This window comes from Cnephaeus nilssonii (assembly GCF_951640355.1).
Source record: "Cnephaeus nilssonii genome assembly, chromosome: 17".
NCBI lineage: Eukaryota > Metazoa > Chordata > Mammalia > Chiroptera > Vespertilionidae > Cnephaeus > Cnephaeus nilssonii.
Genome location: NC_137088.1, coordinates 42926765 through 42940118, shown reverse-complemented (window position 1 = coordinate 42940118; position 13354 = coordinate 42926765). Strand labels below are relative to the sequence as shown.

General features: G+C 45.8%; 1 protein-coding gene across 1 annotated transcript in view; it reads right to left on the bottom strand.

The window, feature by feature from the left end:
• Positions 1-13354, bottom strand: part of CACNA2D3 (calcium voltage-gated channel auxiliary subunit alpha2delta 3) — a gene marked incomplete at both ends in the record, with an annotated part of 817125 nt that overhangs the window by 60080 nt on the left and 743691 nt on the right. The window contains 2 exons of the mRNA XM_079795466.1: positions 9398-9453; positions 10959-11011. Of these exons, the coding sequence (XP_079651592.1) occupies positions 9398-9453; positions 10959-11011 (109 nt within the window). The remainder of the gene's footprint in view (positions 1-9397; positions 9454-10958; positions 11012-13354) is intronic.

The following is a 13354-nucleotide window of genomic DNA, read 5'->3' as shown; positions in this document are numbered from 1 at the left end:
CCTGAGGGCTTCTCCACCTCCCCCTGCTCCTGAGGGGTGATCGGGGCAGCAGCCGCTGCTCACACCTGGTGATGGTGCCGGCCCTGCTTGCACCTGCTGCTGGCGCCAGCCCCAATCACTCTGTGCTGTCAGCAGGTGCGAGCAGCATGACGCCATCAGCTCATGGGAGCAGATACGGTGGGAGCAGGGCTGCTGACAGAGAGGGGACCAGAGGCCACAGTGTGAGGGGCGGGCAGGGGCGCAGAAGATGGGCTGAGACCTGCCCCTGTGCCCACCACAGGCTCGCGGCCCACGATTCCTTTTGCAGTGCATGAATTCATGCACTGGGCCCCTAGTAAATTATATAAATGTCTAATCATGTGTTGTACATCTGAAGCTAATATAATATTGTATATCAACTGTAATTGAAAAGTTAAGTTATCTCTATATATAAAAGCCTAAGCGACAGGCTGACCGGCCAGTAGCTATGATGCGCACTGACCACCAGGAGGCAGACACTCAATGCAGGAGCAGAAACCACAGGCATGGAAACATGGAACAGACTGATGAATCTCAGAGGGAATGGGGAGGAGGGAGGAAGAGATTAACCAAAGATCTTATATGCATACTAGAGGCCCGGTGCACGGATTCATGCACCGGTGGGGTCCCTTGGCCTGGCCTGTGGGGATTGGGCTGAAACTGGCTCTCTGACATCCCCCGAGGGGTCCCAGATTGCAAGAGGGTGCAGGCCAGGCCAAGGGACCCCACTGGTGCACAAATTCGTTATGTTATTCGTGTACCGGGCCTCTAGTGTGTGTGTGTATATATATATACACACACATACATACATACACACACACACACACACACATATATATATATATATATATGGATGACAGATACTATGGCATAGTTGTTAAGGTTGAAGGCTCTGAAGTCAGAGAAGTTTGAAGTACAAATCCCACTCCATCGCTTCTAGCTAATCCTCAGTATTCTCATCTGTAAAATGGAGATGCCAGTTGTACAAGGCATCTTCACTATAAGACTTCTCCTTAACATTTTCCCAGTAGAATACCTACAGGTTTCCAGCACCCAAACTCTGTACAATGTTTTTGGCTGATGCTTATATAAATTATAAACATATATTTCTAAATATATATTATCTATAATATATGCTATATGTATATATCATTTATATTTACAATTGCAAAACTCAGTAGGATTTTTAAAAAATGAAGTGTGAACAAAGTCTCATGTTATATTCGAAGCACAACAAATTGGTTGGCTGTCAGAGCCATGGGGAGATGTTCTGTGGAATGTCATCTGGGAGGCTCTGGCACAAGTGAGCCATCGTGGGGTTACTGAATGCAGAACAATTGCTTGGTAGCAATAAGATAACTGTTGGGTGATCAGGAAGCCATGCTCTAAGCATTTATATCCTGATGTGATGGTGTTTTATAATATAGGCTTTTCACTGAGCTTTAATTATTCTGAGGAAATTAATTTGGTGTCTGTGATTGAAGTGCTGTGGACTGTAATTGTTTCCTATTGAAAACAAAAGGAAGTAGACTCCTAATCAGCTTTTTTTGTTATTAATCCTCATTTGAAGATTTTTTTTCCATTGATTTTTAGAGAGAATGGAAGGGAGGGTGGAAGAGAGATGTATATTGACTGCCTCCCACACGTCTGACTGGCTGGGGATCGAACCTGCAACCATGTACATGCCCTTCACTGGGAATCGAACCCATGACCCTTTGGTGCATGGGTCTACACTATAACCACTGAGCAACACCGGCCAGAGCCATAATCAGCATTTTAAAATACAGAGCATGTGATTTGCAGGAACTGGTCACTGACATACAGAGATGCCCAGGCTAACTCGCAGGGTCGTTCTGAGGAATACATGAACTATAGTTCTCAGCAGGGAGACATACATGCACACTTCACATACATGCGTGGGCACACATATAACCGTTATGAAATGCTAGCCCGTATAGACTGTTATATCCACATGCCAGGTGTTGGGCTAACTGCGTAGTAGCCAGGAACACAAACTCTGGGGTTGTGTATTCTGCCACTGCTGCGTGATCTCAGATGAGTTTTTAATCTCTCTACCTACACTTTCATGTTCTCATCTGAAAAATGGGTATAACAGTATCAACCTCACATGGTTGTTAGAGGATCAAACGAATAATGGAAAGTGGCTGGCACACTGGGAATGCTATTTAAGTGCCCATGTTTACTGCCACCGTGACTTCTGCACCTGTTGTTTTGTTGAATCCTTTGGTGAGCAAAGGCAAGCAGCCAGCTGCCTCCCTGAGTCCTGACTCCACTGAAGGTACAGCGTTGGTAGCTGTCATGGTCCCGAAGGGCCAGGACCCCAACGCTGCCCCCCTGTGCCCTCAGTGCCAGCTCACAGAGACTGTCATGGCATGCTTCCTGAATAGTGAATACTTCTCCTGAGTAAAATTGACAAAAGAAATGTGAGAATCTCAATCCCAATGGCAAATTGTCTGCCTCCAGGTAGAAGGCCTGGTGAGTTTAGGTGGCCCATGCCCCACAGACACACACAGAGGTGGGGAGGTCGTTCCCTGCCCGTTCTGTTTGAATGCCTCTGGTCTGGTCAGGAGGGCCTCCTTGTTTGATGCTCAGGAGCTTTTGTCATCTTTCTCTCATTTGCTCTTTTCTCTTTTGACCCTGGGAGGTCAAACATAAGGCTCAGAGTATCTGGCTACAATTTGGTGACACCTCTTTTATTTCCATGGTTCTCATTTTCACAATTATTTTCTCTGTATGGCAAGTAATACTGACTTCCTATTTTAATAATCACATTATCTAAATGTAAAAAATAATGAGTCCGATAAAATGAAATAAGATTAAGTGAACAATAGCACAGATGATAAGTGGAGTTGGTACAAGCAGGCAGATGGCATCTAATGACCTTTTGATGGTAATGGCTAAGTTTATTAAGAAATTACTATGTGCCAGGTATTGTTCTGCTTTACATGGATTAACTTATTTAACAGTAAGACAAGACAAATAAACAACAACACAACAACTATGAGGTAGCAGCAATTGTCATCTCTGTTTTGCAGATTAGTGAATAGAGGAGAGGACTGAGAAAACTGCCCAAATTTACCCAGTGCAGTGTGTAGCAGAGCCAAACTTTGAACTTGGCATTCTGGCTCCAGCACGTATATACTTAACTGCTCTGTGAAGTTTGGCCCATGAATGAAAGGGAGAAAGGTCTTTGGGGCAGGCTGAGATAGGCAGCGCACGTGATTGAAATACGCCCAATAATTGCACCATCTCTAATTCTAATTGTCTGGGCCCAGTTATAATGCAGTGAGTCCAGCAAGTTCAATGGCGAGACTCAGTGGGCTCTGGTCCTTTCTGGGGATGAAATGTTTGTTCCTTTGACAACTTAGGGCACCCAAACTGACGTGGTGATAAACCGTTGAGTCTATTTGCAACATGGCTATGGATTGGCAGAGGCTACTTGATGTGCTTTTGGGAAACACATGAATCCTATATAATAAAAGGCTAATATGCAAATCAACCGAAGGGTGGAATGACCAGTCGCTGTGATGCGTGCTAACCACCAGGGGCAGACGCTCAACACAGGAGCAGGCCTAAGCCATCAGTCCGACATCCCCAGAGGGTTCCCGAATTGTGAGAAGGTGCAGGCCAGGCTGAGGGACTGCCCCGAGTGCACGGATTTTGTGCACCAGGCCTCTAGTTATCATATAAAACCACAGCCACATTTAATCTAAATAACGTGGTTTGTTATGAAGACCTTTGTCTGGAATACTTTGGAAAACACCACATGTATTTGCCAGTCTTTCTTATCTTACCTTATAATAGAGAAACATGCAAATTGACCGCACCTCCGCTATGCCCACGATTGGGCCGGCAGGAGGCTGGGGGCGGGACTCCGGGTGGCATATCCACCGTTGAGAAGATCAAGATGGCGGTGCCCAGTGGCCGGGCCCATGCCGCCGCTCCCGGGGGTGCCTGGGGCAATTGGCACCCCGGGGGGCGTGCCCGGGCCCGTGCCGCCGCTCCCCGGGGTGCCTGGGGCGATCGGCACCCCGGGGGGGCGTGGCCGGACCCATCGGCACCCCGGGGGGGCGTGGCCGGGCCCATGCCACCGCTCCCGGGGGTGCCTGGGGCGATCGACACCCCGGGGGGGCGTGGCCGGGCCCATGCCGCTCCCGGAGGTTCTGGGGGTCCCAGGGGCCGAGGCTTTCCAGGCCTTGGGCACCAGCGGGGAGCCTGCACCGATCGCAGGAAACCACTGGGGGTCGGCTCCTACGATCGGTAGCAGGGACGCTGGGTGCGGCGAGCCCAAGGCCAGGAAAGCCTGGGGCGGAGGCTTTCCCGGCCTTGGGCACCAGTGGGCAGCCTGCACGGATCGCAGGAAACCACTGGGGGTCGGCTCCTGCGATCCTTAGCAAGGATGTTGGGTGCCGCCGAGCCCAAGGCCACCGCCCTGCCCGGGGCCAAGCCCCGACCCTGAAAAAGGCAGAAGGCGGTGGCCACAGCCAAGGCCTGGGTCCCTGGTGCCAGCAGAAAACTGGTGCAGGCAGCCAGGTGAATGAAGGTCTATTGCACGAATCTTCGTGCAAACGGGCTACTAGTTTATCTATGAAATTGCAAACCAACAACTCGGGCCTCCAGCAACCTAGTGAGTACTATTTTAACTCTCAGGCATTTAAACTCCTTATCTTACACAGGTGTAGGCACACAAGGACCATGGAGCTAAGCCAGGCTGATTCTTTTTCCAGGAGGGAAAACTGGGGTTCAGAAAGCCAACGTAGCCTGCCTTGATCCCACAGACAGTGACTGCTCCCCTTGATCATTATTGACTTAAACAGCAAAATCACTGCCACCTTCGCAGCCAACACTCATTAGGTGCTCACTACATGCCGAACACCACACTGGGCCCTGTGCCTGGACGGGACCCTCACCATCACCCAGTGAGCAAGGCCTGCTGCGCTCCTGTTTACAGACCAAGAACCTGGAGCTCAGAGAAATGCGGACGCTTGCCCCAGTCACACTGCTGGAAGTGGTAGTGCCCAGATACCTATTCTACCACATCCTGGAGCCTGCCACACTCTTTGCCATCACTTCACTCTCCCTTCCACCCCACTTACACTGGACGTCTATAGCCGAGGCCGCCATGACCCATCACTCGCTCACAATGAAGCCCCCACACAACTGAATATCTTTAATTTCCCCTTAGCAACAAGTGTCCCTGATGAGAATAACCGACTCGAGTTCACAGTAATTACGTGCAGACAATTGGGAATGAATAGAGTTGCCATTTGAAAAGCTTTCCTCTCCCTTTGTCTCTGCGGGTGCACCCCCATTCATAACCGGGTGCTGGCAAGCCCCTTCTCTTTGTGCAACTTCGCCCAAATGATACCTTTGTGATACTCAGCAGAAATGGCTTCCACAGCCCCCTCATTAAGGAAACGAAGCAGATGAACAGTGTAATTATGGATTCCATTTTTAGCAGAACAAAGAGGTACGTCTCTCAGCTCAGGGTCCTTAGCTAGGGAGGGAATGGTACGTTCCGAACGAAGAGACCTTGCCGGTCAATGTAGCATGTGCTCAAAACTATTCTCTCCTTACACTGAGTCTAAGAATTACATTTAACAAAGATATCCATATGATAGCAGCTCCACAGAGGAGTTTATTCACCCTCATTTGATTCCGTTTCTTCAACTTTAAAATGGAAGTCACAGCCATGCCCAGCAGAGGGCTTTACGCCTGAATGCAACAGTTCATGAGCAGCAGCCGAGGTGGCCAGGGGGCTCGCTCCGCTGTCTGGCGGAGGTGGCAGGTCTTAGGTGAGGTCTGAACCCATTTTCTCTTAGCTGTCTGACTTGGGTGCCTCAGAAAGGCTCAGTGACAGATCTAGCAGCCCCCACCTCTCAGGTATGTTGAAGGGTCTGAAGATAATCCGATGCCAGCATTCTGCTAACAGAGCAGCACTACACATGAGCCCAACATGCATCTACAATGTGATTACTGGACAAGGTCTTTATCTCGAGTTTGTGGGGAAAGGTCTCATGGTGTGGCAGTGGAGTGAGGTAACTTGGAATTATTTATTCAGGACCTTTTTATAAAGTTCCTGAAACAGGAGCAGAGAGCTGAAGCATCGCTGTGTTCCTCTGAGCGGAAATGCTGCCCACTGTTGGTCCTGGTGCGCATGGGAGAGGGGAGGTGACACAGGGAACCTGCACACATTTCTGTAAGCATCATGAGTGCAAAGCCCGCCGTCCCCTACCCTACACCCCTTGGTCTACACTAGGGTTTCTCAACAGTGGCAGCACAGTAGTCCCCTCTTATCTGCGATTTCAGTTACCCACGGTCAACCACAGTCCGAAAATCTTAAATGAAAAATTCCAGAAATAAACAATTTGTAAGTTTTAACTTGCATAGCATTCTGAGCAGTGTGATGAAATCGCACACCGCCCCATTTCATCTCACCTGAGACACGAATCACCCCTTTGTCAGGTGTCCATGCTGTATATGCTACAGCCCATCAGCCATTTAGTAGCCATCTTGGTTATCAGGGAGAGAGACTACATTCATATAACTTTTGTTATAGTATATTGTTATAATTATTCTTATTTGTTAGCTATTGTTAACCTCTTGACGTGCCTAATTTATGAATTAAACTATATCATAAGTATGTATGTATAGGAAAAACATAGTATTATATAGGGTTTGGAACTATCCATGGTTTCAGGAATCCATGGGGGAGGGGGGGCGGATCTCAGAATATATCCCTTGCAGATAAGGGGGGACTGCTGTATTGACATTTTCAATAATTCTTTGTTGTCAGCAGTTGTGTGTTGTAGGAGAATGCTTAGTGGCATCCCTGACCTCTACCCACTAGATGTCAGTAGCACCCCCAGCCCCAGTTGCCACAACCAAAAATGTCTCCAGATGTTGCAATGACCCGTGGGAGGCGAAATCCCTCCCAAATGACTACTCAACAGAGACTCAAAAACTAATTGTCAGATTTGAAGGACCAGACCAGAGCCTGGGCTGATGCCTGTGCTGGCAGGTGTGGGGCAGGAAATCAGGCCAGGGGAGGATGGGGAAGTGGGAATGGAGGCTGGCATGAGGAAGGAGCACATCATCATCCTCACCATGAAGCCCCACAGCTGGGGACAGGCAGGCACACGGTGTGAGGAGACACGCCAAAAATAAATCACAGAAGACAACAGCCCTTTGCCCTCCACACTGAGCACACTCCTTAGCCAGGCCCCTTGGCCAAAACGCTCACCACCCCCTAAAACATGAGCACCACCCATCGCCCAGGCCCACCTGCCATTCTTGCACACACCACCGTTTCATTCATCTCCCACAACCACGTTATGTCTCCTGTTGTCTGTTGGCCAACGGGGAAATCAAAGCCTACAGAGACCAAGTGATTCACCCAGAACCTGGCAGCCAGCGAGTGGCAGAGGAAGGTGCCTGACTCGAAGCCACAGCACCCGCACTCAGGGGAAGCCGCCTCCAGAGCGCGGTCTGGTGGGGAGGGCTGGTGTCTGTCCCCGGGCTCCGGGGCTCCAGAGACTGCAGCCCTTCAACTAACTTGCAACTGTTCTCTGAACCGCCATTGATCTTCCTTTTCTCTCTTTTAATCTCATTTACCTTTATTTTTACCACAAGTAGTAAAATTGTGGAAAAGCTCGTCAAATGCGAAAATAAAATTTACAAAAAGAGAACAAGCACCCATTTAATAGGTTTCTTCTCATCTCTCTTTCCCAAATCATGTGCCATATTCTTTAGGGGGTACAAAAGTCTCCTCCTTTCAATTCATATCTTGGTCTCTGCTCATTGGCTCGCCATTGGCATACTGATTGTTGATCCTATTTAATGCTACACTCTCCTCTCCCACCACTGAATGCTTTTGGGGGGTATACACAGTTTTTGTATATTATTTTTCTTATTGTATTAATTGATTTCATGAGTATTTTCAAACCTGGTAAACATTTGCAGGAGCAGGATCTTTTAAAAAGTTTTTTATACCTTCCTGTGAACGAGTTGAAATTTAGCTTAAAATGTCCCATAGCCCTAGCCGGTTTGGCTCAGTGGATAGAGTGTCCACCCTAGGATTGAAGAGTCCCGGGTACGATTCCAGTCAAAGGCACATACCTTGGTTGCAGGCTCAGTCCCTGGCCTTGGTCAGGGCCTGTGCGGGAGGCAACCAATTGATATGTGTCTCTCCATCCCTTTCATTCTCTCTAAAAATCAATGGAAAAATAGCCTCAGGTGAGGATTAACAACAACAACAAAATGTCCCTGTTGTTCATCACTTATAGAGTTGCTGGTATTTGCAGTCCAAATTCCCTGCTGATGATCATCCTACATAGAATCCTTTGTTCCCATCTCAGTTTATTTCCTTAAGGCTATGTTTGTAGAAGTGGGACTACGGGCACTCGCTGTCTTTTGAAGATGGTACCAACCCAGCAGGAAGGGGCAAAGACCAAGCCCACGCCCAAAGTGTCATCAGACAGTGTGTGCGGATGAAGGCAGAGCATCTGGGCCTGGTCCACGGACTGTCAGCTTCCCAGGACAGAGCCAATCTGAACACTCTTGGGTCACATTCACTGTTATTCATGCTGGTATATCCATGCATCAAACCTTGCATATGTTGCTGTATCTCATACTCTAACAAGAACTTAGTGAGTTTCTGAATTTAGGAAAAATGGGCCTAAGTGTAATTTACAAAGCTATGATGACAGTGACTATAATGGTCATACCTGGCCAAAAAAAAAAAAAAAAAAAAAAAAAAATAGGGTATGTAGTAAGCAAAGATTGAGCACCAACTATTTTTCTTACTGTGAGGAAACTGAGCCTTACCCAGATCAGCCAGCTTGTCAAATGCCAACCTTGGAGCCAGGACTCAAGTGCATACTGACCTAACTCCACAACTCATGCCTGTAAGAGATTCTACTAATTACCACTTAAATCATTAAAGGTTTGGGGGCAGGGAAAGTAATATGATTAGATTTATATTTTATGAAGGTAATTAAAACAAAACAGAGCAGTTATCTCTCCATTCAGCCTGAGAAGGCACTGTGTCTGTCTCCCTCAGATTTCAGCACTGCCCAGCAGCTTCTTGATGATGTCACCTGTGCAATGTATGGCCTCTAAGCCTTAGTAAAGGACACAGGTCAAAGTGCATATTCAACATGGGCTGAATGAGGGCTGCGGAATTTTTGTCAGACTGGATGGCGTTGCACTTAGCACAAAGGGTGCCTTTGCTGCCAGAGCCGAAAACTCATCACTTTGTCCTGAGCAGTTTCATGCGAGCACATCCCTGGTGAAAAGCAGCCAATGAACCCAGGGTTCATCACTCTGAGCTGGGAAGCAGACGCCAGTGGCTGCTTACCTTTAGCTGTCAGATCCGAGTGCCACCAGCTGCAGAGGTTAAACTCCACCAGGAACCTAAAAGGGACAGAGAAGCACAATGTTACTTTGCCATCCACACCCTGAATGGAGAGTGACATGTGTTTCCCAGCATTGCTCACCTGCTTGGAAAGAAGGCATCGCAATCTGGAGATAGCGACATGGCTGGTTCAGTGACCGCCCCACTTTCACCGGCTTTACCTCATATGTGAAAGGCTATTTTATCACCAATGCTAACCAGACCCTGGGATCAGGTTTTCCTAGCCTCGAGGACTCTGCTGAGAAATATTCTGCTTTCTAGGCAAAATAGTTTTTGGTTGTAGTCTGAGTCCATAGTAAAAAGTCAACTTCTAACGGGGCTCCCCCTGCCCAGGTTCAGAAATACAAATAAAATATCCTATAACAGACTATGATCTGCAGCAATAAAGGAAGCTTTCAAAATTTATACTGCAATGCAAGCTTGTTCAGCTACGTGTGTTTGTGTGTGTGTGTGTGTGTGTGTGTGTGTGTGTGTGTGTCGGGGGACAGATGGGACAAATTTCTCTTTATGAAATTAGACCACAATGCAAATTTTAAAAAATTGAAATTTCTCAAATGCTCATAAAGAATGCAAAAGTAATATAAATCCTCCTCTGAAATGAATGGACACAGACCATTTCTTTTTCAGGCACATAGCTAGTCTCTCCAGCAACTTACTCTCAATAAAAATGCCACAGTTATCTGTTATGGCATTTTCTGTCTCCTATGTACATGCAGAGCTTCTCCCCACTTGAATTTATAAATTGTTAAATTCATGTAGGTTACATGAAAGCAATAGAGAAGAGAATGTCTGTTCACCAAATGGCAAGAAGTCTGCCTAAACCCACAGAACTGGAACCTTAATGAGGAAAATAAGAATGAGAGAGTTTGGTGCAGCTTTGCGGATCTGGCCTCCATGCCATCCATGGAATTCCTCTTCCTGTGAGATGCAGTGTTTCTGTAATGTATCCATCATCTCATCTGAAAGTCAAGCCTTTCACCCCTGTGCCATTTCACCCTGACCTGGGTCACGGAAGCATCCTCCAAACAGGACGGCAATTTGACAGGGTCAACAATTAAATCACACCTGAGAAAAGCCCCCAGCCCGAGGCCCCTGACTGCACTGGCCCCACCCCTATCCATGGCTATCCATGGCAAGACATCCGAGTAGCACAGTGGACAGCCCTGGCAATTTGTTCTTCAGACCACAGCCCACCCAGGCTGCATTAACAGCAGCCAGACATCTATGTTAAATTTAACAGTGACCACAATAAATAAATTGGGTTTGTGCATTGCAAGCTGTTCGTCTGCTAAACAATGATACAAGGGCATAAGCAGTGACCATGAATAACTTAATAAAAGATAATTTTTGGTCTCAGCTTTCGGTACTTCGAGGTTTTCAATGAGATTATCTCAAAGTATTATGAATCTAATGTTTATTGAAAGCATGAAGTAGAGTCTCCCAATTCACTTAATAATACACAGAAAAGCAGTCATATTCTTTTAAATGTAGCAATTGTACTTACAAGACAAGTTCTGTCATTATCCATTTCACGGCAGCAAGGAAAGCATTATAAGGCTAAAGAAAAGAATTCAGGTCATTCCAAAAAAAAAAAAAAAAAAGTGTATCACACATAAAATTTATAGTTTAGCCTAAGGCTTTACATCAAGACAATACTATTCTTTGAGGGAGATTGATACTGATATCAGGTGAAGAACCAGTGGTGCTCTAGCTAAAAAAATGAAAATAAAATAGTATCCCAAAACTGACATTTTAAAACTTTGAACTCCCCTGTAGTGAGAGGTGATTTACAAGTAAAATAAACTTGATCTAATACAGGGGTTATCTCTGGGAGGAAGAAGGAAGTTCAGCAAAGGATGCTTAAACCTTTACTCTCTAGGGACTAATATTGCACAGCCTAATGCTGAGGCGCTGGAATCACAGGACTAATTTCAAATTTACGCGGCTGCTTCTTGGAAAGGTGATTCCCCGCTCGCCGTCACTGTATGTCATTCATGGAAACAAGAAAAAATTGCATATACTTGACTTTAATGCTGCCCATGAATTATGTAGGATTTAAGCTGCCTTTTCTCACACTTACATATTTGGACTTGAAAAAAAAAAAGATAACCATATAAACATGTGATTTTATCCTTGCAGAAAATCCCCTTCACTCTATAAAAGAAGGCATTGACAGCCTAATCTTTATTTCAGAATATTTTAATTAAAAAAAGCAGTTGGGTTGTTTACTCTGTGAAATTTCCTATGTGGATAATTCAATTTCCTGGATTCTGGAAAGTACCACGTCTCCCCGTCAGTCAGTTCTTTGTACCCAGGTATGTCAGATATGTGAGTGGTGGGCAGATTTGAAAGACAGGCAAAGACACTGGCAAAGCCTGGGCTCCAGATGGCAGGTCCGGAAAAATCTCAGAATCCTTTGTGGTTGCATTTAGATATCAGCGAATTGAAATTCCAAATCCCGCTTTCCTAAGTGAGGTCTGTTTAATCCTACCTTCTGAGCATTTTGATGATAAAGACTAGAACTAGGCATGGGGTGATTATCTGGTTTTACATAAAACAAGAACCAATTTATATACCCCGAACCATTCTCGAAACTTCCCTATTTCAAACCAACCAGGAAATAAACAGAACAAGGAAAACCTACTGGGGTCGCTCCCAGCCCACTCAGATTTCAGACAGCATCTCTGGCTCTGATTTGACAGTGTCTCACCGTCATTTCCTGAATCGCAGGGCCCTCAGGATAAGGGTCAGATAAGGATAAGAACTATTAACTATTTCCTAAAACCAAATGCAACCCTGCAGTCCTGTGGTTTTGCCATTACAATTCTTCGGGCTTGGAAAAATAATCATCTTTCTTTCAAAAGACCCAGGTTACCTGACCATGGGACAGTTCTGTCTTTGTACATGCTGGGATGGATAGTGACCTTTCAGTGGTCCTTGGTAGTGTGGTCCAGGAGGAGAGAAGGAAGAAAAGGATTAAGGAGGCTTTGGAGGAGGGAAGGGGCAGGCACGGGGGCAGCTCACCCTGAGGCCAGGGGGAGGAACACTCAAGCATTTCCTGCCAGACACTGGTTCAATGTAGGGGGAAAGGGATGGATTATGTAAATACGAGATTAAAACATTAAAATGCACATTATCATTCAGAAGGGTAAAGCCATTGAGCTTTTAAGCCTAATGATGAAAACATATCTTGGGAACTTTCTAAGTCTGGAAATAGTCATGCTAAGGTTAGGGAAGTTGAGTTTGGAAAGAAAGGTTGATTCTCACTGAAAAGCAGTGTTTTCAAAATGTCCAAATCTTAGTTCCTAGTGGCCTCTTGAAAATTTTCTAGCTTCGAATCATTTCCTGTGCCCTCAGTGTTTGAGACCCATGTTAAATATTTAGTTTTTAAATAATCCCCTGGCAAGATTGTACATCTGCAAATGAGAAGGCGTGTATTTATATTTTAAAACCAAAATGACTCTTAAATTTTGTGCTTCAAACAAAATTTTAGGTTAATTTTTGGAATTTACAAAATAATAACATACAAGGGTTATGTTTATATACATATGCTAGACTATATTGAAGTATCTATATCTGGGTGTTGGGGTTTTTTTGTATGTGTGTTTTCAAGTTATTGGTGGCCAAACTTACTTTGCTTGCACATTATAAATTATATTTTAAAACTGGGAGTAGCCCTGGCCTGGGTGGCTCGGTTGGTTAGAGTGTCGTTCTGTGCACCAAAAGGTCACAGGTTTGATTCCTGGTCAGAACACATGCCTGGGTTTAGAGTTTGATCTCTAGTGGGAGTGTATATGGGAAGCAACTGATCAATGTTCCTCTCTCACATTGATGTTTTTCTCTCTCTCTCTCTCCCCCTCCCCCTTTCTCTCTCTCTAAAGTCAATAAAAACATATTCTC